The 23255-nt window shown below is 42.3% G+C and overlaps 1 protein-coding gene across 2 annotated transcripts; it reads right to left on the reverse strand.

The window, feature by feature from the left end:
- Positions 1 to 819: 819 nt before the first annotated feature.
- Positions 820 to 22206, reverse strand: epg5 (ectopic P-granules autophagy protein 5 homolog (C. elegans)). Of its 2 annotated transcripts, XM_023413510.2 has the most exons (46): positions 22091 to 22206; positions 21551 to 21693; positions 20411 to 21082; positions 19323 to 19583; positions 19022 to 19220; positions 18738 to 18874; positions 18542 to 18649; positions 18353 to 18426; positions 18081 to 18189; positions 16796 to 16910; positions 16568 to 16718; positions 16291 to 16452; positions 16044 to 16201; positions 15571 to 15722; positions 15212 to 15352; positions 14891 to 15052; positions 14668 to 14790; positions 14298 to 14560; positions 14058 to 14198; positions 13784 to 13928; positions 13153 to 13350; positions 12615 to 12722; positions 12386 to 12508; positions 11966 to 12132; positions 11623 to 11859; positions 11380 to 11503; positions 11104 to 11248; positions 10632 to 10803; positions 10302 to 10464; positions 10064 to 10206; positions 9802 to 9958; positions 9034 to 9228; positions 8720 to 8933; positions 7838 to 8025; positions 7488 to 7695; positions 7271 to 7346; positions 6671 to 6774; positions 6417 to 6592; positions 5418 to 5642; positions 5118 to 5327; positions 4122 to 4266; positions 3789 to 4031; positions 3199 to 3412; positions 2495 to 2713; positions 2266 to 2380; positions 820 to 2170 (listed from the first exon to the last, which is right to left on the reverse strand). In XM_023413510.2, exons 2-46 carry the CDS (start codon positions 21602 to 21604, stop codon positions 1988 to 1990), a joined length of 7779 nt encoding a protein of 2592 aa, XP_023269278.1. In that variant the 5' UTR covers positions 21605 to 21693; positions 22091 to 22206; the 3' UTR covers positions 820 to 1987. The 2 variants fall into 2 exon arrangements, with proteins under 2 accessions (XP_023269278.1, XP_023269277.1); XM_023413509.2 differs by having other exon boundaries at positions 21551 to 22188.
- Positions 22207 to 23255: the final 1049 nt, after the last annotated feature.

Raw genomic sequence — 23255 nt, forward strand, 5'->3', positions numbered from 1 at the left:
CCAAGTGCACGATGAATATGTTGTTAATTGGCCTTGAACTAATTAGGCTATATTGACTTTATCAATTTAAGCAAAATTAACTCAAAAATCAAAAAACAATTATTTCAAGCTCACAAGGGGTGAGTGTTTGTGTCAAGTGAGCCTAAAATTGTTATGTTATTTTAACAGTCCCTATTATTCGTCTGGACTTCACAATAGAATTCTGTGTAATGGATGGATTGGGTTTTTACAGTGACCATGCTTCTTACATAAGCAAGCTTTTATTTCAATATGACCATCTGCAACATTATTCACAGGGAGTGCAGATTTCAGTTTTGTTGTATAGAGCCTGCATACCGTATTTGTGCCAGACCTCTCTGACTCCCTCACTTGTTCCTTACAGCTTGATTCATGGGTGTCCCACTTGGGTGTCTCCCCGTGTGACCTGTCGACGGTTTTTAGATCAGTCTCCCTGCTTCCAGAGGCTCCATGTATTACATGTGGTCCCAGATCACAGAGCTGAATTGATCAATACCAGCTGTGAGACAATGAGTCCTCTTTAATAAACAGAGCCATGTCTCCTTTGTGATGCCTGGCTCTGCAGCTCCCCTCCTGCAGCAGCCCTACAGACCCATTCCTCATCACTGACTCATAAAAAAGAAACGCATTTGACATTAACAGTCACCACATAACACAGGCAATAAGGCAAGCTTCAGGCCGCAGAAGTGCAGCATGATTATTATTTAGATGGCACAGAACAACACAGGAGGTAAACTGACAAGGGTAATTAAAATGTAAAATCTGTTTTGTGTATATAGTACAGTCTGAGGGTCTGATAAATCTGAATAACAATGACGCTTTATTCACAAATGCCACCATAGGTGTATGCAAGTCCAGTTATAGACACGCTCCAACAGCATTACATCCCTGCTCTTTTAGTAATACCAGTGTCATTAGCAATTTGTATTACAGAGGACATACTACTTTATAAGGAAGCCAAGTGGTGTGGCACATTGTAAGTGATATTTGGTGTATCTTCTAGTGTGTGTGCTTTTTCAGACTGTAGTTTTTGTAACTAGCAGACACAGATGAAACAACCAGAGAACACAGTCAAGAAGGTTTAAGTAGCTGAACAGATAAAATCTCTTTGGCAGAAACAAGCAAAGCACTTTTGCCTGGACATGAACATAATACTTGAAAATGTTCTGTTACTAAACATGATCACTTCATACAGGCGGCCACTGTATTGATCTGTATGTGTATAGTAACGAAGACTGAAACATTTCAGATTGTAGCTCACAGCTTGATGCTAGCATCAACAGCAAACCTCAAGAGTTGTATCAGGCATTGAACCCAGGCTACCAGCTTTCCTGGTATGTCCCCCCTCCCCATTTTAAGAAGGTACTACTAAAGTCATAAGCCTATTAGATCTGTCCTTCAACTTCCTCCAAATAATTTGTGGACCCTTCAACTTTTTTTTCTGTTAGATTCCACATACAGGTGAGAAACTGACACCTAAAGCCCAGAGATGAATCCTGTTTCATGAAATCTGCTTCAATAAATGTGTAACATTCTCTCAAATCAAGAAAAGAACAGATGGTGTTGAAACCCAACAGGCAAGTTACATAAAAAGCAACAAGGCATAAACATGACTGATGAAAGAAATGTGCAAAAAAAGGTCATAGGTTAGCACATAACATTTCTTACACTCCTGACTGGTTGAATGATCCTTCATTGTACATTACCAGTGGAAAAGTGTATTTCATAAATGCACAGCAAGCTTTGATGACAAATCCATTTCTGTCACAATAAGCCCTCGCTGATAAGATGTGTAGCTCTTGCTGATATAATAGCAAAATCAATTCAGTACCAACCAGTTTCTTTACCTGGAAACTTTGTGCTCCTGCAAGATTTTGTCTGCACAAAACAGATGTTTACTATCATTGTATTTACCACAGAAGGGCAACATAGTCTCAGTCTCCAGTATGAGTGTCAGGTTAAGTCAATGTTAACGGATAATGTGCAGGTATCTGAGGTCAGGGTACAGGAGGTTGGCTAGCAGGGCCAGAAGTCGGGGTGCATCTTTGAGACAGTGTCCTGGGTAGCGGATGAACTGGATGGCCTTATTCACTGAATCCTCCAACTCAGCATACTGCTTATTGCTGGGCATGGCCTCCAACATCCCCAATGTCTGCATTCACAGAAAAAAAGAGAAACAGAGGTTATTTTTAGGAGATAATTGCAGACTATAAAATGAACACTGTATTTGCAGTTGTTGTTACATACTTGTTGTGCTTTTGCAGAGAGCTGCAAGTCACTGGTTGGTTGGAGTCGAAGCTCGGTCTCTGATGGAACCTGGACTGACAGGAATGCTGCCAGACTGCGTACCACCACCCTGAACCTAGATGTACAGTATACACACATTAAAAGCTGGTTTATCAACAGTGGCAAATTAATATTACACTATATGCCCCACAGGTGATTTCATTTACTAATAAAATGCATGTGAGAATACCTGTTAGAAACAGGAGACCTCCTCCCCAGGCCGATAGCTCCCAGCAGCCCAGAGTTCAGTCTTTCTTCTCCCAGCTGAAGCAGCCTGGTTTGCAACCTCAAAAGACCCATGACGACTCCTGACACTTCAGTCTGACCTGCCTGTGGCTGCAGCTGCTCTGCTGACAGGTTCAGCGCTTTGTGCCACCAAAGAAATAGCTTGGCTTCATCACCTGGACCACTGAGCAGAAAAAACACATCACAGCACATATACTGGTTAGCGCAGCTTTGCAGGCTGATGTACTAATCAAATTGAAGAGTGTTGAAGTGAATTGCTTTGGAATGATTTGAAATGAGTTGTTTTGAAGTGACTTGTGCTATTTTCATGTGAATGTAAGAACTTGCTGTATAGTTAGTAAAGGCTTGACACTGCTTTGTAAAACTGAGTGAGACTCTTGCACACATATTCGAGCCTCCCTTAGATTTACTGAGGTACTCCCAGTCTAAACATAAAACTGCAGCGCATACATGAGGTTCTTCCTCCAGCCTGTCTCTCAACATTTACTAGGACTTGGTGGCCTGAATCAAATGATGCAACCACACCGGTGAAGAGCCAGTTAATTTTAGGTTCCCTAAACAGGCTCTAACTTGATGTTTAACTGATTAAAAACCATTTCAATATGAATTTAAAACCCACGCGAGATTAGATAATGAAGGGGGCCAAACCTGGGGAAGACCTGATTGGTCCACGTGTTAATTAGAGCCAGTGTCCTTCTCTCATTGGCTGCTGTGTATTCGCTGTTGAGGCGCTGCAGGATGAAGGCATAGAGTGTCAGGAAGCTGCCTCCTGAGTGGCTCTCAGAGAGGAAGTCATCCACTGTGAGCTCAGGCACCTGCAGCGATGCCAGCACAGGACCCCAACCTACAGACTCTTCCTCAGCTGAAGAGACAAAAGAAAAACGAAGACAGTGGGAGGAGAAACAAGTGAATTCTTGATATCACATTTATCTAACCCTAACCTATACTAAAGGGAGAGAGTTAAAAAACTACACCAACTTAGAACTTGTATGAGGAGAGGACTGGCAGTAAGGACATCAAACAAAAACTGTGGACTTATATATCTATTTAATGTTAAACAATAGAAGTTTATATACTAACATGCCTGGTTACAGAAATATCTGCCACAGGAAATCACCTAAGCACTTTCCAATTACTGTAACACTGTATAAGCTGACAACTCTACAAACAAAACTAATCCTTATTTAAATAATGTGTATGGGAGCTAAAAAAAAACACCAAACAGTTACTTTACTTACAATGGTTGAAGTAGGCTGTGATGCACGCCTCCATGATGCGCGTCATGTGCCGCACTGATGCGAGACAGCGGGTGCAAGCCGTGAGAAGAGGCAGAATAGGAAAACCCCTCCCCTTCCTGTCCAGCCAGGTAATGACATGTGCAGCGAGTGCTTCGCCTGTTGAGACGCCCACTCCGTTCAGCAAAGCTAGAGCATCGCTGAAGAGACCGCAGAACGCCATGTGCCTCTGCTCCAAACCCGTCTCTGCAGAGCAAAAATGGATGGATGGTGGATGAATGATAAGAATCGATCACTTCTGGGTGATGATGTTGTTAAAAGGTGAGGACCTCTCACCTGGTGGGCTGAATGTGACAATGCTCTCCAGAAGTGTCTCCAGCTGAGCCTCCAGACCGTTCAGGCTGATGCTGCCTCCTTGCTCCAGAGTCACCAAAGACTGAACACACCAGCACACATACGCTCCAGCCTTCAGCGTCTCCTCCTTACAGATGGAAAGTACCAGAGATTCATTTTTTTTGTTTAATTTTTGTTTGGGTTAATGCTGCACAGAAATAGATGCATAAATAAATACATATCTTTGCCATTTATAATATATTATTCACACTCTAAAAGATATTCCATATATGAATTGATGAATGGTGATTATGCTGAATGTATGTAATTTCCACAGCTTTTGGTGCATATTTTTACTATCATTAATAGTACCTATTTTTGACAATAAGGTTGAAGTTGGCAAAATTAAAGAAATCACATTGATGTATCTCAGAGTGGTCCTGTGTACATAACTTGGAAGTGTATTGTATAGCTTTGGCCAAAGTCTGTCTACTTTGGAACATTATCAAGCAGTGTATAAATTTCCTTCTTCTGTTAAGTGTTACATTTATGTAATTTGGCGGAGTGATACAGAACTGGCAAGGAAAACTGAATTGTTTAAGTCCAAATTTAATTCAGATTTTCTAAGGAGGTGCAGATATATCACTCTATTCTTATATTCTCTAACATTAGGGTTCCTCTGTCTTTTACAGTTGCTTGATGCCAGTTAGATCTAGCACCTCCAGTCTTCCTATAAATTGACTCTCATGATATCTCAACTGTAAGTAGTTAAAAAGGTTTTAATTTATTTATTCATCTGTAATTACACTCACCCTCTCAATACTAAATCATGAGTGGTGAAGTTTTTAAGATAAATTTCTGGGGTTGAAACCGTAACTGGGCGATTTAAAACACTTTTAATGTGGTGTGGCCATTATAGAGTCTAGACGGACCTTCAGCGGTTTATGATGCTTTTATGAGTCTGTGATTTGTAAAACAAACAGCACTGTGTTGTCTCACCCGGTGTGGAGCTCCATTAGGGCGAGGGTGGAGCCCAGCAGCACTACGCAGTGATTTCAGTAGCAGCTGAGGAGCAGAATCAGCACTGAGCAGCAAAGATGGAGGGTAGTGGGTACTGACATATCCCAGAATGCCTTGGTATGAGGACAGGTCCAGTTGATGCCAGGGCAGAGAGGTGGACTGGACCAATAGGCTAAGCAGAGGGGAGTCCTGAAGGAAGAGGAAGGGAAAAATGAGGAATGAATGAAAGAGGGGGAAGAGGCCTTACCCTAATGTGAAACTAAACTAGTCTGGACTTACCTTTTGACTCAGGAGCTGCTCCTCCTTTGCCAGAAAAACTAGCATGTACAGCAGATAGACTAACATGGTGTGTGATTCCTTCTGAGTACCCATGTCTGGTAAAGCTGGATATGTTGTAGATGCAGGAGGGGTTTGTAGGTGGTCACTCAGGACGCTGACCCAGTTAACTTCACATAACACTTCTCCCATAAACAGGAAGCAGCTCTTGGGACTTCCCCTCTCCACCTGCAGGCACAGCAAGGCGAGGAAATAGACAAAAATCTATAACTACAGCTACAAACTAATCAAACCTCTCAACTGACTGTTCTCGGAATATCCATTACTTCTGATGATACATTATATGTTTGACTCCTACATAATGCAAGCTATACACATTTATGGCTAAATTGATAATCCAGTTCTTAAAAGTAATCAGAATAACTATAAATCTGTTGAAATGTATCTCATTTAACTGAATAGACCTCCACAAAGAAACACTGGATGAAAGATATATTTTGAAAATACTTTCTACTGAAGACTTGCAAATGCATAAATGGTTACAGATACAGCAGATAATTGGTTAAAATTCTTAAAGAGATCCATGAAATGAAAAGATTGACTTTACTACTAGAACTAAGAAATTAACTTTAAAATACAAAATGGAATAAATGGATGATATTTTTGTTTGAATAATGAAAATAGCAGCTGGTTATGTTTTATCATTCACTGATAAGCATTTATAATTATCAGTCTTTGGGATATGATTTTTGTTTTAGTAACACTATATTTTTTTAACCTGTATAGAAGCCTCTATAGAGCCATGTGGGTCTGGAGAGACAGGAGCTTGTTTCCAGGAACAGGGTGTTGAGACTATAATTACGTGAAGTTACGCTAATAATAGAACCTGGGCCAAAGGACCAAGGTCTCAAATTAACCAAGCTCCCCTCTGTCACATATGTCTAGACCAGTGTGCAGTGTTGGGGGGTCAGGGGTCAGGAGTCAGGGGGTATAGTGTCTCACATTGAAGAGCTGCTCCATGAGCTGAGTGTCAGGGTGCAGGTGTCTCCAGGGCAGGCTGCGAAGGTGTGTGTGGTACAGGTAGAGAAGGTACTCAGGTGTACGGGGTGAGGTGCAGCTCTCACAGTACTGCATCATGCACAGCCACAGAACCCCTCTCTGACCAGGGAGCAAACGATCTGCAACGTACCAACACACAGACGTTATAAATAACAAAGAACTTCTCATATGTGAACACAGCACCGCTGGGGACCCACCTCTGAATTTGTGATGCAGTGTGTCGGTGAGTTGAGCATACAGTCCAACCAGAGATCCTGCCGCATTCGCATCAGTCTCCAGCCACGGGTAACACTTGAGGTTACTGAGAAAAAGAGACATTGATATTGATATTCTCTTTGTTTTTCTCATTTTCCTTATCTAGAAAAAACTAAACTGCTCTTCACGTGTCAACCAGGAGAATAACACTTCAAACCTCTGGCCACATGATACTTTGGCAAAGCTGACATAAGTCACACTCGAAAGTAAACATCTAATGCACTCTGTTCTCTCTGAGCAGTGTCATGTTTGTGTTTTAATTTGAGTAATGGTTAGTGTGATAAACAAATCTCTCACTGTTGGTTCAGTTATGTAATACAACTTCTACAACACCATAAGCATCTGCTCTCCACCTGCAAAAGAAGCAAGTACTACATCTGGAAATAAAAAATCAATCTTGTGGACTATGAATATTTATTTATCTGCTGCCCTCTCTGGAGTCTCTTTTGTCTGTGTTCACATCTGTTTCACATCTGTCTCACCGACAACAGCTCTCCAGTATCTCAATGACTGATTGAGAGCTGTGGGTGTGCAGTGCTTACCTGGCATCATCAGTGTCCACAGGAAAGATCCAAGGCTTAAATAACTTCACAGTCTTACTGTGTAGGTCCTGGAGAACTGTGAGAGCACAAAAGACATTTCTCTTTCATAACGACAGGTAACAAAAGAGGAATATGCACAAAACAAAAGGGAGAAGACTATGAATGAACACACCTCTTACTACCCTCAATGTATGCATGTATGAAATTTGATATTTACCTTTCAGTATTTTGCTGCTGCCCACCGACTCTCTGGCACAGCTGCTGAGCTGCACATTGATTATACAACCAATCAAATAGTCCCAGAAGGAAACAACATCACTGATGTAGGGAGTCCAGGCAGAGTAGAGGCCGAAGCTGCGGAGGTCTTGCTTACTGATACGACTCCGCAGGAAGTAATCACTCAGCCAATCAACTGTCTCATCCACCTGTTAGTAACCAATAAAACAACACAGGATTGTTGTATTAATAATGACTTTAATAACAAATTTAATTTTAAGTATTAGTTTGTAAGCTACCATCAGATAAAGAGGGTCTGAATCTAATACCGACAACATCAACATTAGTTACCTGCTGAGGAGAAAGGCTGACTGGGGATCTGTAGGGAGAGGCTTGGGGCCCGACAGCACGGCCAGGGACATCTGTAGTGCTGAGGGCTTGTTCAGCTTTGCTCTTGGTGCTGCGGGATGGAGGTAAACAGCCCAGCACTCGCAGAGTCACCTTCCAGCACTCTGGACTCAGTAACTGGTTTGACGAACCTGGTGAGGTTAAAAAAATGCCTTAGTTTGTTGAAGAAGCTGCTCATAAAAAACCTAAACTCAATATTATTGATATAAAATACTGAATTAGCTTTTTGATGACTGATTTAACATCTGAGGCTCTATGAACCATCTCTTCGCATGGGGCTATATCAAAGAAACCCAAATAGCAGACCCATTCTTTCAACTCAGATGTGATCCTGTAGGTTGAAGGAATGATTCAGAAAACTTTAATGACATTCATTTAATCTTTTGTTGGTGGGAAGATGAGTGGGAGGGATTCTTTCAGGGGGATGAATGTGTTTCCCTTGAGTCACTTGAATGAGGAAAAAGTAGACATTTTTTAAAGCAGTCCCTGCTCTTAAGTGCACTTACAAGGAATGTACAACATAACAGACAGTGAAAAGCTGCTGTTCAATGTGACATTGTGCCATTCTCAATTGATTTAGCACCTGTATGTTGTCTGACGTGGCTTAACCTTTCATTATGTGATGTTCTATCAGCAATTGTGCAAGTGGGATTAAAAAAAAAATGAATATTTGATGATTTAATTGAGTAAATGATAATTCAAGTTGTGGCTTCCTGAGTTAATAATTATTTGAATCATTAAATTCAGTTGAACAGTCTTTGTCTGGCACACACACACACACACACACACACACACACACACACACACACACACACACTTACTTACTGGTCATAAGCAGACGCAGGCAGTCACTGTAGTGATCAGGGAAATGGTGGCGTAAAAGCCAGGTCCAGTGTTTGGTGAAAAGGTGAAAAGGCGTGAGAAGTTCAGGCTCCGGCTCTCTGCCACAGACACAGAGAGCTCCGTGGACCAACTCCAGCAAACGGGTTCTCTCCGAAAACACAGGATGGGCTTCATTCAGCCACTGGGACAAGTCAAACTGTAGGGAGGAGGGGAAGAAGTGGCTGCTGTAACTGGACAGTGGTGGATGTTCTCTGTTATATATTTCTTCAAAGTGTTGCATTTGTGTCCGGACTAACCTTAGTGAGCAGCATGAAAATGACATCGGCACTGTCGAGGTGTAGGGATGTCACTACATCTTGGTAGAGAAAGACAAGGTCATTGGGTGCTGCGTTAGGAGTGAAGAACGGAGAAATGAGAGGGCAAAGACGACGCTGCTCCAGGATGGTCTTCAGGACACGGCCACACTCCTCTGGGTTGCCCTGGATAAACACCTAGACACAAATACAACTTAATTTATGTTTTATCAGTTAATTAGTACACATGAAGTTCAACATGGAGTGAACTTGCTCCTTAGTTGCCCTATTTATCTGCAAGTCCTCTCTCCATTGTTTTGTACATGTTGTCCAGCACCTCTCCTACTCTACCTCAACACCAGCCTCACTATATCCTGCACTACACAGGTTGTTTATGTTCATATGATGAGGTTTCCCCTCAAATGCTTAATGTTCTTGTTGTGAAGTCTCAATGACTGAAGTTCCATCTACAGTATTTTGTTATGTTTGCTTTGCTTTTCATCCATAATATTCCTTTTAAATACATATAAATATAATCATAATAGAATTAGCAAGGTTTAGCCACCATTTCTGGTTCAAAACCTTTTTAAATAGCCCAAAGGGAGACCATGCTTTAGGTCTCTTGTTGGGTTAGGGTTAGTATAAGGCTCCTGGAGACACTGTGGAGCAGGTCTTCTTGCCCATTGATACTTAAAAGTTCAAGTTGTAGATTAACGTTGTTTGGGTATTCTAAACAAAACCAAACAATGGCTAAAATAAATCTGGACTCACCTGTCCCAGTATCTCCACACATGAGGAGAGGTATTGGCGTGTTGGGGGATGTCGCAGTGTGTCCTCACACACAAAGGAGACCATCTTGTAAAAGGCTGACACACCCACATGCTGCACTGCAGGAGAAATCTGTGCCTTGTACATATTCACCAGAGCCCTAAGCACAAAAACACAGTCCACACTTTAGTAAAAAAAACACAATTTATATTTATTATGACGTATGATGTTTTCTCTTTTGATAACAGAACTTGTTTATACTGACGTGATAAAGTTCTCAGTGTGGACAGCCGCCTGGGCCAGGCTTTGAGGTGGAGGAGCCATGGAATCGGTTTGGAGTTTCTTGATGTCTCTGCGCAGTGACGTTATCTGAGTCTGCACTGCCTCCTGTCTCTGGATACGCTCACACTATGAGATTACACAGACACAAATGAATAAAGCACAGAAAAGACTTCACAGTGGTATCTCACAATGTGGCATGCATGCAGTTTTAGTGGTTGTACTGTGACGGTGATGTTTGCAGGTCCTTGGCACGGCTGCCCTCCCTTTCCTTTACACTCCAGGGCCATGGTGACTTGCTCTGGTCGGTTCTTGTAAAGTAGAGGGAGGCTCTCCAGCAGTTCCTGTTCCAGTGCCACCTGCTGGGCTTCACGTGCCACTGCAATTCTGACACCAAGATGAAGTACTTTGGAATCAGTGTGCAGCTTTGTATATGTTTTAATGTGTGTATTTGGCGCGTACAAACAAGTGAATTCATTTCTGTGTATACATGTGCACACTGTGTGCCACTGATCATGTGGAAATGTTTTAATGTGTGTATAATCTCCATATACCTGGCCTGGTCTTGCAGAATGCTGAGGTCCTGCTGCAGCAGTTCAGCAGCAGTTTTAGAGTCAGTGAGGCAGGCGGAGGGAACGTCAGCCACTGGAACCTTCTGCTGCTGCAGCTCTGGAGCTGGACGTGGAACTGGATGCTTCTGCAGGTTGGACAGGATACGCTCCCTTGCTGCACACAGAGGAAAACATCAAACTATTGAAAAAACTAAATAAAAAGTCAAAATTTTAATGCAAATGGGATGAAATGGTGAAGGACAAAATCACTTAATTATTTTGGCTGGTGAAATGTTATCAGCACTCCTATCTAAAGCATATATCTACAGTATATGAACTACAGCTACATTTGTGACTTTGACTAAAAGGAGCACGAACACAGAGTTCAAAATTGTCCACCTTTACATTTGCCACTGTCTACCTGCTGAAGTTAACCTTTATGTAATCTTCTGGATCTAAAGTGATAATTTTGTACCATTGTTGAAGCTGGTGTAGTCGGTGAAGCCGGGGTTTTGGGACTGCAGGAAGGTTGGCTCACTCTGCACCTTCTCCCACAGAGACAAAACCTCCCTCTCATCATACTGTAGACGCTCCTGGTCCACATACTCCAGCCACAGTTCCTACAGACATTGAAATATAAGAGGAAAATAGTATAACACACCAAAGCTTTGACTAACCTGCTGTAACACTCATATTTTTTATTTGTAAATTCAAATGCACAGAAAAAAGATGGACACTAAGACACACCCACCTGATGCCGCTGCATGACCTGTGCAAGTCTGTGTGGTTCATATTCTGCAGGAAGAGAGGGAAGGTACACTTCCTGCTTCTGCAGTGTCTCATCATCCAACCACACGGCAAACACACCAAACAACCTGTAAACAACCAATCAGCTGGGATTTGAGAGCTTGTAAACATACTTAGGTCTGGTACTGCCTGTCGAACTACAGGAGGGAATGTTTTGAAATGCACACATTAAGCATCAGTGACCTACCTGACCAGCTCTGTGTGTAGCTGAGGAGAGGTGAGGTAAGGGGGATTGGGATTGTCGGTGCTTTCATCGCCCTGGCTGTCTGATGAGGGTGTTTGTAGTGGGGGCACCCTGAGGGCCTGGCTGGCAGCATGGTGGAAGTCTGACACTTCTTGTATTCTCTGTCTCAGATCTCTGAGTAAAGTGGCCTGAGATGAAGCCTGGAAGAACCTTTGCCCGATACATCCACCTGCAGCCAGCCTGGCGGACAACATAACACAAACAGATACATGGTACCTGCACGTGGATTCTGTCTATTTCCTGGTTTCTCTGGCTACAGATAGTAATATGTTTGTATGCATCTTACCCAAACTCAGGCCCAGGCTGTCTGAGGTACAGCTGTAGGAACTTCTGCCATACCAGAGGAAGGAGTGGGTGGTCAGGGGGTGTGGCTAAAGCTTGACACGCCCAGCGGTACACCTGCAGCCGCTGTAGAGACGGGGCTACTGGCAACTTCAGTCTCTGCTGCACCTTCTGGCTCAGACACAGACACACTGTTAACACCAGCTACATACAACATTCACGATCATCGACCAGCACTAGACCAGACTTCTAAAGACTCACTACTGTTTGGCTTTGCAGGTGCTCTGTAACTACAGTGTATGCTTAGTTAAATGTTGCACAGTTTGACCTCCACTTCCTGTGTCTTGTATTGTGAAATGTCTCAATTTTCAGTGTCAAGTGATGCTGACTGCTTGCTATTAATAACAGTAATCAACAAATGTACCTTTAACGCTTGTTCTGGGGAGATGGTTGGCTCTGCCAGGAACTCATGTTCAACACAGCGTCTCAGCTGAGAATCTTCCTCAAACACACCCTCCATATTCAGCACCAGCCAGGCGAACCAAGCCTACAAGCAGACAGACAACACAGAGTCTGTCAGGACTGATAACTGCTTTATTGATATGAGCCTTTGTACTTAATGCACATAATGTTGGTGCTTTGGGGAGCCTTACCTCTGCACTCAGGGATTGGCCCTCTATGAAAGAGGGTGTGGCATTTCCAGCAATCCAGCCAACCAGAGAGGAGAGCAGACCCCGATCTCCATGGTAACCCAAGGCATTCTGCATGAGGTATGAAAATGAAAAAAAAAAAAAAAAGTAAAACATTGTTGGTAACACTGTGACTGTTTCTTCTTTATGAGCAGTACTAGTTTCCTCAAGTTGTCATGATGAAAAACTTTCACTGGTGAATCAAAGATGCTAATTCATGCTTTAAGAATACATTAATTAATGATAGCTCACTAGTTTCATCAGTGTACATGAACAAGATGCTGCTTGCAAAGCTCTAAGATTCGTACCAAAGTCATAGCTTAATGGATTTAAGGTGACTTTTTAGTAACCCTCCCCACCAAGCACTTCCTCTTTCTATAATGTGTGACCCATTAAATGTTAATGTAATATTTACTAAAGGCAGCTTACATTTCTAAAATCAGACAACTGCATCTTTGAGACCTACAAGAGCCATTAAATTATGCAAAAACAGAGTAAACACCTTATGCTGTTGGTACAGGAGTTTCTGCACACATTCCTCCTGGTGATGTGTGAATGCAGCACAGCAGATCTGATCCATGAGGAACAGGACTGTTTTGTCTCTGTACCACAGGTTCTGCTGAGTCAAAATTCCCACCCAAAACTCCAGCACCGCTGCAGCGCCGACACGACCGGTCCGTGAGCTCTCCACCACATGACTCTGGAAGATAAAACACACACATTTATACACATCATCTTTGATTTGGAGAAGATGTATGGATAAGAACGCTTACACTCATTTTACAAGATGGTGTTGCATGAAAATTAGCCCCTCTATATTTTATGTTGTTTTTTTTTTTTTATTTGAGGAAATGTTAAGTGACAAAAACCCTATATCACTGGTTAAAGTTGAAAATAAGTCCTGTGTTCGTGCATAAAGTACTGGCATTCTTCCTGAATGGTTTTTGTTTTGACTACTGGTTTATAATATTACTGACACCTACTTATATACATAAACTAAAGACTTTGCAATCTGTTCCTATATTTTTTCCAAACTTATTCATTCTTATGATAAATTTCCATCTTTCCTCTAACCATTGCAGGAATCCTGGATAAACCTTCTCTGTGATGACTGAAGACTCTTTGTGACAAACCTGAATGACACTGTTCAGCAGTCTAACATTGTCTCCGTAGGTGGTTCCTGTGAGGAGAGGTGCTACCCGGTGAGTGACCTGCTGTGTCACACCTTGAGGACACACACTGTCATACTGCAAGAACAGCTGGATACAACTTACAAACCTGGAATTAATAGAAGGATGACAGGAGAGACAACAGTAAATTTAAGTGTTCGAGATACAGTAGCTGCTGTAATAAATACCTTTCTTGTAGTCTTTTATAGGATGTGTGTCAAGGATGTATATTTCTTACTGAGAGTTGTTGAGCAGGTAGAAGCTGAGAGGGTAAGTTGGGGGTAGGATGTTGTCCAACAGATGCACAGCAGCTTTCAGGTGGCGAGACTGAATCAGACTCTTCAATAACCCAACACCATCAGTACAAAAGTGTTCCAGGCTAGAAAAACATGCAGAGAAAATACACAGGGGATGAACTTAATTCAACTTGCACAGGCAAATCTTCCATTAATAATTATTTGTACGTGTGAGTACAAACCTGTGTCCCACTGTTGTCATGGCAATGGACAGGTAGCATCCAATGGGAATGCCTGCTTTCACAGCCCTGAGAACAGAGTGCATGCTGGGAGTGTGTGTAAGCTCTGGAGGTGGGTTGGATGCCAAAGCAGGGACCGACCAGGCTCCTTTAGGGCTCTGAGCATTGCGATGGAGCTTCAGCCTTAGCAACAGTTGCCAGGCCCATTGACTAAATGATGCTTCAGGAGATACGCCCAAACGAAGGACACTGGCAAGGTAAGACACCTGAGGGGAGGAAACAAGAGATGGGTGGAAAAACAGAAAGTAATTTTGCTGAATGCAGCCAAAGTGGGTCACTTCCGATGTCTGCAGTTAACGGGCAGATGTGCCACCTGTTTGATCCCCTCTGATATGAGGCCACTGTATGGTTTGTCAGTAAGGTACTTCTGATAGGCTTCAACCACCAGCAGAGCCACTTCACTGTGGAGAGATGAAGACAGGGCCAAGGAGCCGTCCTGCGTGAAGAGAAGAAACCAGGGCAGTCATTTAATTACAAACACGCAAATGTGCAGTCAAGACTCTTGGAAAGATCATTTTTAATGCACCCACGACTACCTGCGTGTAACCCCAGTTCAGGCCCTCCAGGATGACGCAGGCCAGCCGGTTCTCCACAGCAGACAGAGGATGCTGGAGCAGCCAGGCTCCGATCACACAGATCTCCTCTGGCTGTGGCTGCCACAGACTCAGAGGAAGCTCTTTACACAAGTATAGAGCCACCTAACACACACACACACACACACACACACACACACACACACACACACACAAAAACAAAATCTTGTGAGTTTGACATCTGCCAAATTATATATTTTTCTTCTGAAGGCAGAACTACTTGCTATTAAAACAATAATACCATTACAGAATAGCAATACTAACCATTCCCACCGTCTGTATGGTCTCTCTGAGTCTCTCCAGGAGCACAGATATAACATGGGGATGGGCTGTTGCTATGGCAGCCAGCAACTCCCTCCCCACCTTAGAGTATATTTCTCTAGTGGACACACTCACATATGACACCTGAGGCAAAATAAGAAAAGACATGTCAAAGAACAAGGTAGGTACTATAGGACTTCTAACCAGGGGGCCAAATCATGCTGAACAACGGATGTTCATATAGAGGAGCCTTGGTAAAGACAACAGATCCTTCATCCATAAAGAAAACACAGGCTTACGATGTTTCACAAAGTGTTGTACACATCTTTTCAAGTATTTCATTGTGCACCTCCTGCTCATACCTGGTAAATCAGCAGAGTTATAGTAGTGATGAAGCTGGGGTCAGAGTGATGAGTCGGTGTAGCCATGTGTGCTAGTGCAGTGAGGAGGGAGATGCCATCAGAGCTGTTCACCTCACACAGCCATTGCTCAAATCTCACTTGGTGCTCTGGGTCTGTGAGAAAGATAGTAATAAAATATCAGGATGACACGTGTCAGAGGAATGACACGACTCCCCTTATTTACACCTGGTTTTAAAGTCCTGGTGCAGCAAAGGTGCCGACTGTTTTGTGAAATATGAAACTGAGTTGAAGTAGTTTGAGAAAAGTTCAATTTTTTTTAACTGCCTTAAAGATTTTGTTTAACATACATTCAGCTTTATGGGGTCACATTTAAGCATTGCTACAATGCCTGTGTTTGTTAGATTTTTTTAAGGTTTTGAAAGATAATACTTTGTGCAGGTGTATACTTGCGCAGGTATAATGTATACTGGTACCTCTGAGAGCCTGAATGCAGGAGTGTGTGTCACTAGCAGAGCTGAGTGTCTCTAGTCCTGCTGTCTCGGCGCTCTGCATGACATAAAGGACACTCCACAGCATAGAGCTTGACAAAGTCCCATACGGCATCTCAGACATAAACAACCAGATGCCCAACCTGTGAGACAGGACCACAGAAAATAAACACAAAAATCCATAAAGTGAATATTTACCAGTTAAGATGGAAACTTAGGTCCAATTACTCACCTTTTGTTTCTGAGTACATGTAAAACAGCTCTGAGGAAGAGGTGATCATATTCCAGCTGCAGTTTGTCCAAAGACAGTGAGTGTACATGAGAGCTGGATCCACCAGCACCAGCCACACTCACATACTGGGCCCAGTGATCACTGACATAACACACTGTCATTCTGAGGGAAACATAACAGATATTCAATGTTGCATTTTCTGATGTTACCAGTGTTGTAATTTGGTCAGAGAAGTGTAAGCATGTATTTTTTGCTTATATAAAATTGGCACACTGACCGTATGATGTGTCCTATTCGTTTAACTAGCTGTCTGTAACGTGCTCTGTTGTAGGTTTGTAGGCCGAGAGCAAGAATTTCGATGAGGGAGGAAGCAAAACCAAACACACGCATCATCTTCTGGCTGGAGCAGGCCTGGGGCTCATACACACCTGGAAACAAAGTGGCCTGTCAGCTCATACAATGAGTGATATAAACCAACAGACAGAAGGACAACAGACTCCCTTACCCTGCTTGCTCATCCCCAGCATGTGTGAGTAGAGTTGCTGGAAGGGGAACTGGGACAGCAAAGAGATCAGGTCCTCCTCACAGAGCAGCAGCCAGCTGCTCTCTGGATCCTCATCCTAACCACAGAGAACAGCAGGGCAATGCAGTCAGAGGTTAACGGACTAGATATTGCACTTATTTAACAAAACAAGTTGACATCCTCTATGTATCTGGTTAGGATGCCTCCTGGGTGCCTTCCTTTGGACGTCTTCCAGGCATGTCCAACTGGCAAGAGGACTCGGGTAACATGCAGACCATTCTAGTGAGATCATTTATCTCATCTGGCCCGGTAAGACCTTGGGATCTCCCAGGAAGAGCTGGAAAACATTGTTAGGGTGAAGGACGTCTGGAATACTTTGCTTGACTTGCTGCCACTGCGACCATGGACAAGCAGCAGAAAATGGATGAATGGATGTAGGATAATCAGGGTTCCGACACCTTCTTAAACATCAAATCCAAAGGACTTTCCAGGCCCAATTCCCTCAAATTCAAGGTCTCAACACAGCACGGAATTAAGAAACGGATCAAGGTTAAGTACTGTTACAACACTGAGAATTTTAATAATGAGAACTAGCTCGCAGACAACAATTAACAGAGAGATTGGCTTGAATATGTGAACACATCTCAATCGTGCTGTGTTACAGCAGACTATGTGGTCTATTCCACACATGCAGACAACAACACATAACCTTTTTTACTAACGTTCAGTGAAAAATTATATCAAAAAGTTTCAAGGATATCAAAGACCTGTGGGAATCCTGAATAATTAAATGATTCTATCTTAAAATGCTAGTCTTGTAAAAAATAATGTTTCTTCAAAGCTTTCAAAACAATGTGGTTCCTAGGCAACACGTTAGTTCTGGCAGCAGTCATGGTTTTATGCCAGTAGACTGATATTTAAGTGGTCATAGGTGCAGGTTCATTTGGCACCTTTTGCAACATCTTTAAATGTGACTCAGCAGATCAGAACAAAGACCAGAACAGTCTGTGTGAACCTCAGTTACATCACAGCAGACATAAACTGGGCGTCTATAACTGAATCACAATCAGTGACAGAAAGATAAACCAAGAAAGATATTGTATTTACCATGAATTTTGCTCTCTCTCAATCTCTTGTATACATACGCCTGAAATCTTCCTACATATAAACTCGGTCTAATTTTTTTTTAGATAATTCTTTTTTCAAACTGTGATGTGGAAGTTTGGTTTCTTTTCTCAGAATGCAAGCATTGCTTCCCTACACTCACCTCCTCTCCACCTTCATCCACTAGGGTCCAGTTGCCAGACTCAGGTCCAGAGGCTGTGGAGCTCTGGCTCTCACATGGCTTCATATGGCCCAGAAATTCTGCACGGTGTCTGAGTCAAAACAGAAGAAGTCACTGGTTAGAGATGTGAGGTTGTTAGACCCCTGAAAGTATGACCTTGATTCTTATGGAAAGCCACAGACTCAAAACTGGGATGGATAGTTCACAGTCAGTGGGTAAGAAAGAGTTATTGATAAAGGGGTTCCTTTACTTACCTGGCAGGTGACATTAGGATGGCCAGAGCTTGCATAAAGTGTTGCACTCCACAGCTGTTCCCCCAAACTTGAATCTTAGGCAGATAATAAGAAAAAAACCCCAGGTCATCTGTATGCACAACAACTAACATGAAGAGTACAACACAACAGTAAAAGACCAAAAACTAAAAGACAGTATCCCTAACTAACCTGAAGGAAGGGTGCAGACCACTTGCCAACACCAGCAGGACAGCAGAGCAGATGGCACAGCAGGTACAGGTGCTCTCCTGACCCTCCAACATGCAGCAGGACTGCCACCTGGAGAGTGGACCAGAGCCTTGTGAGGAAACACAACAATACCTCGGCCAGAGGAAGACGGAGTAATGAAAGTGGTTTGTGCATATACCAATCTCTCCAGCCAGTGATGGATGTCTGTCTGGAACTGTGTGTCATCGAGGACTCTACGTGTGAAGCTAAAGAGGACACTTATTGCCTCTTTCAGGGGTTGGAGAGAACAAGGCTGTGTTTGGCTGCCAGAACAATCTGAAAACAAAAAAAACAAAAAACAAAAAAAACGAGACAAAACTGATGTAGTGTATGTACTTAACATTAGCAGTACAGTATGTATGAGAGTTATGTTTGGAGCAGGCATTTTATGGCTACTTCAAGTACAATTTATAAGTCTCTCACCTTTCAGTAGATGATACAAGTATGATTCCACCTGTAGGCGTGACAGCAGCGCAGTGTACGCATGCAGCGCCACCTTCTGATGGAGCAGCTCGCTGCGAGCTTCAAACAGTCTCTTCAGCTCAGCCAGTACACTCTCACTGAAATCTGCCTGCTGGAAGCGGTGGTACCCACACACCTTAGACTGGTCTGCACACACACCCTGTGGAGAAAGAATTTATATTAAAAGTGCACTTACAGCAGAGGATCATTATAGGTCTCTTTATTGAATATTTCTTTCTTTATTGATCTAAAAAAAACACACCTGAAGTGTAAGCTGTTCATCTCTGAAGCTCCAGAGACGATTCTGTGTGCTCTTGCAGTCGGAGGACTGTGTGTGTAGCTGTGTGTGTGACTGGGTCAGCTGTCTGCGGCAGCGCCAGTAATTCTGCAGTAGTTCAGTCAGTTCGTGGTTCTCCTGCCGTGCCAGAGCACAGAACTGGGCTGCACACACTTCAACACCCTCTAACCACACCCGCAAACCTCCACCTGGCTCCCAGACACTCAGCTGCTCCAGTGAGAACGGCTGCAGAAGCAAAGACATGAGGTGAGTGAGATTATCTCTCACGTTAATGCACGTGCATATGTAAGGACACAACGAATGTATCAATGAATGTTGCTCCTGGAAAGCTCCTGGGTCTGGGCAATATTGACAAAATACTGATACAATGTTGATAATGTGATAATGTGGATACAATGACCAAATTAGTAGCAACAATTATTGTCCAGACCTTTCTAATAGGCCATATTAAAAACATAAAACATGATTTTTCCACCTTAGAAACATAAAGCCATGTATAAACCAAAAAGATGCTGAAAGATTGATTATGCCTTCATTTCAAGCTGACTTGATTACTGTGATGCACTTTTTACTGGGCTCCCGAAAAAAAAAAAACACAGAGAGACTTCAGCTCATTCAAAACTTTGAAGCTAAGCTATTAACCAGAACCAGGAGGAGAGAGCACATTAGGCGATTGTACACTAGCTTCCTGTTACATTTAGAACTGATTTCAATGTCCTCCTCCTTATATACAAAGGCCTTAATGGGCAAGAACCATGCTACATTGCTGACTCCTTGATAACTATATACCTCCTAAAACACTGAGATCATCTGTATGATTACTGATTACTGTATGTAATCATTTAATTTATTTTAAGGATTTATCATTTTATCATCATTCCAATTCATTTCACATTAATCTTTTTAATGTTTTACATTTTTAATCAATGCTTTTAACGTGTTTTTAAAAAAAAAATCATAACCACTGTAATCAAACCCATTCAGTCGTTTATCACAAAAAACAACTGTATTCATTATCCAACTTCAGGTTTTATCTTGGTGTAGGAACGTACCTGAATTTCTGGAGCTGTTTTGGGTAATTCTGGGTAAAGTTTGCTCCTGGAAAGTTCAGCTACAGACTCCAGAGGCTGCAAACTTGGAGGAGAAGATTCCTGCTCAGGAAGTGCCAACACTGCAGGTCCTTTGGCACTATTTTTCACAGCTTGCTCATGGAGCTGTATCACAGGACCTTCCTCCAGTGTAGGGAGTGATGGGTAAAGTGCAGGGGCACTCGGGGCATTTTGGATCTCAAACTGAGCTGAAACACAAGGCTGAGTCCATGATTGTATGTCTTTGTCCAACTCAGTTGTGTGTGTTGCAGCTTTAAGCTCAGCCCCGTGAGCTGCCACTCTGTCATCCTCCTCCTCCTCCTTCTCCTTTTTTGACTCCGTCAGATGCTCTGTACCCTGTGACGTCTCTGTTGACTGAGTTGACTGTAAGGTCCTAGTTAACACAGATTTGGATAAAGTCTGTGATGAAGAGGTCCTCTGTTTCTCAGAGAGCAGATCTGACGGCTGTGCTGTGGTCTCAGGAGGCTGAACAGAGTCCTGCTGCTCCTGCTCTGGCTCCTGATATGGCAGGCTGAGGGGGATGTCAGTAAAGCCAGGGGTGGAGGCCTCATCACAAACTGCTGAAGGAGCTGTGGATCTTTTTTCCTCATCTGCCTGCTTCTGCTTCCTGGCCAGCTGAAAACATAAGACAATCAAACAATCAATCAATCAATCAATCAATCAAACAAACAAATAAATAACATAAATAATGTATTATAATCAATAATTACATTTCTTTAAATCAACATGTGCTGTTGTTTTCTACATGTAACAAAGGGCGTGTGACTAAGATCATAATGAAAGTGGCAAAAATAGTACATCATGATGTTCAGCGCAGTGTGTCACTGATTAGCTATTTTAAATCAAGGAGATTTCTTGATACGTTTTAGGACCCAGGTCTTCCACTTTCCTCTCAATTTAAAAAAATAAAGACATAAAAGTATGTTGGATTGGATACTCTATATTGTCCATACTTGCGTGTGTTTAATTCTGATGAAAAGAGGATCGTTGTCCAGTATCAAACCAATGTTTTTTGGGAATAGACCTCAAAGGAAAGAGCAGAAGAAGGTAAAGAAGGAGTGTAAAGGACTTGGTTTAAATCACCTGAGACTTTCCGCTGGTTTTTGTCTTGGTCTTCTTTGGTCTCACAGCCTCCATCTTTAGGGACTGCTCACCTCAGCTGTCTTCACAACTCAGATCATACTGACATACAGCTGACTGAGGTGTCTCCCGGTGGAATCGATCAACTGAAAACAAACAGTCCTCATATGTATGCTGTTCACATAAACAAACAACCACCATTAGCTGGAATAGCTAGCGAGGTCTTTCCTGTGATAAGCAGCTAGAGGCTGGCTGTGCTGTCAAGATAAACACTGTCACTGGTTGTAAACAAAACACTCTTGTATTGCCCGTCGAAAGAAGTTGCCGACGGAGGATAGCGAGGCAACAACAAGCATGTATCTTAGCTCAAACATAGTATCCAGACAATTTATTCCCAGAAAACGAAACCAGTCGCTGCTCCACAACTTAAGACGCTCTGTTACGGCTAAACTAAGCTAACGACTAGCTGTTATTGTGTTACGCTGTCTTCCTCCTTATTAATTTATCCACTAGCGGTTCTACGTTTCCTGTTTTGTTGCTCACATATGCATAATAAGATTTCAACACATCGAGGCGAATGACAGGCGACAGTATCCCCGTCAGCCTGGTCAGCTGTCATTTGTTTTGTTTCTTCCAGGAACTCCGTTATCACAATCTATGATCACGTGACTACTCCACCTCTCTACGGAAAGCCAACGAAGCCAAACATGATACCACTTGTTTATGAGGCAGCGTCTCTAAATACATTATTTATAAATATGTTATGAATGCTTTAACTGGTGGTTAATACATTATTTACTGGTGTTTAATAGAGCCGTTATAAGCCATTAATGAGCACAATATTAGGTTGCCAGGTTGTTTGCTTGACTTTTCAGCTCTTTGATTCAGAAGGGAGAACTCTTCAGTCGCCTCACCACTTATCTATATTCTGGAAAGGGGCTGCAGGATCTGCATTTATTAACTGATTATTAACATTTACAAGATTTGTTATGGTTTAACCTTATAGAAAGACTTTTACAAGCTGTTGATAGCTGCGCACTCCGAACTTAAAATATCACAAATGTAGAGAGAACAGTACAGTTGTGGTTTTGATGTTTTGATAATAACATGGCTATGAGTTTCTGTCCAGTAAGAATGCAGTAAAAAATGTTGGTTAACCATCAACAAGTGCTTTGGGTTTCATACTTTCTAATTAATCATCAGGTATGCAGTTCTTAATGTTAGTGACATTCATAAAGGGTTTTGTGTTTCTCAGTTTCTAATAAGTTATAGCAAAAGTTAGTAAGTTTTACATGTTAATCAAGTAAGTCTGCAGTTATAAATGTTAATAATAGGTTTATAAATGGATTGTGACCCACATGTCCTGCATTCAGAAATATACAATATCTCTTCCAGATGGTAAGTGGTCCACAGTCCATTGGAGGGCTCTCCCTAATGAATTAAACAGCCAAAAAGACAAACAACTTGTTATGTTGGAGGAGGATTTTCCACAACCTGGCAACCACAAAGTTGTTCTTTTTAATGACTTAAAATTGATCTATCACAATTCTAAATAATTTATTAACCCCCCAAAAAGCTATCAATTACAGCTTATAAACCTTTTATAAATGGTGCCTTATCTGAAACTAAGCATGCAAGAAAAGTATCCCATATCTAAAATTAATGTAACTAATTTCTCAAACATGTAATCTGTAATAGACTACATTTT

The sequence above is a fragment of the Seriola lalandi genome, unplaced genomic scaffold, assembly GCF_002814215.2.
Source record: "Seriola lalandi dorsalis isolate HSWRI2012SDOR001 ecotype SW California unplaced genomic scaffold, Sedor1 jcf7180002054517, whole genome shotgun sequence".
Lineage (NCBI taxonomy): Eukaryota > Metazoa > Chordata > Actinopteri > Carangiformes > Carangidae > Seriola > Seriola lalandi.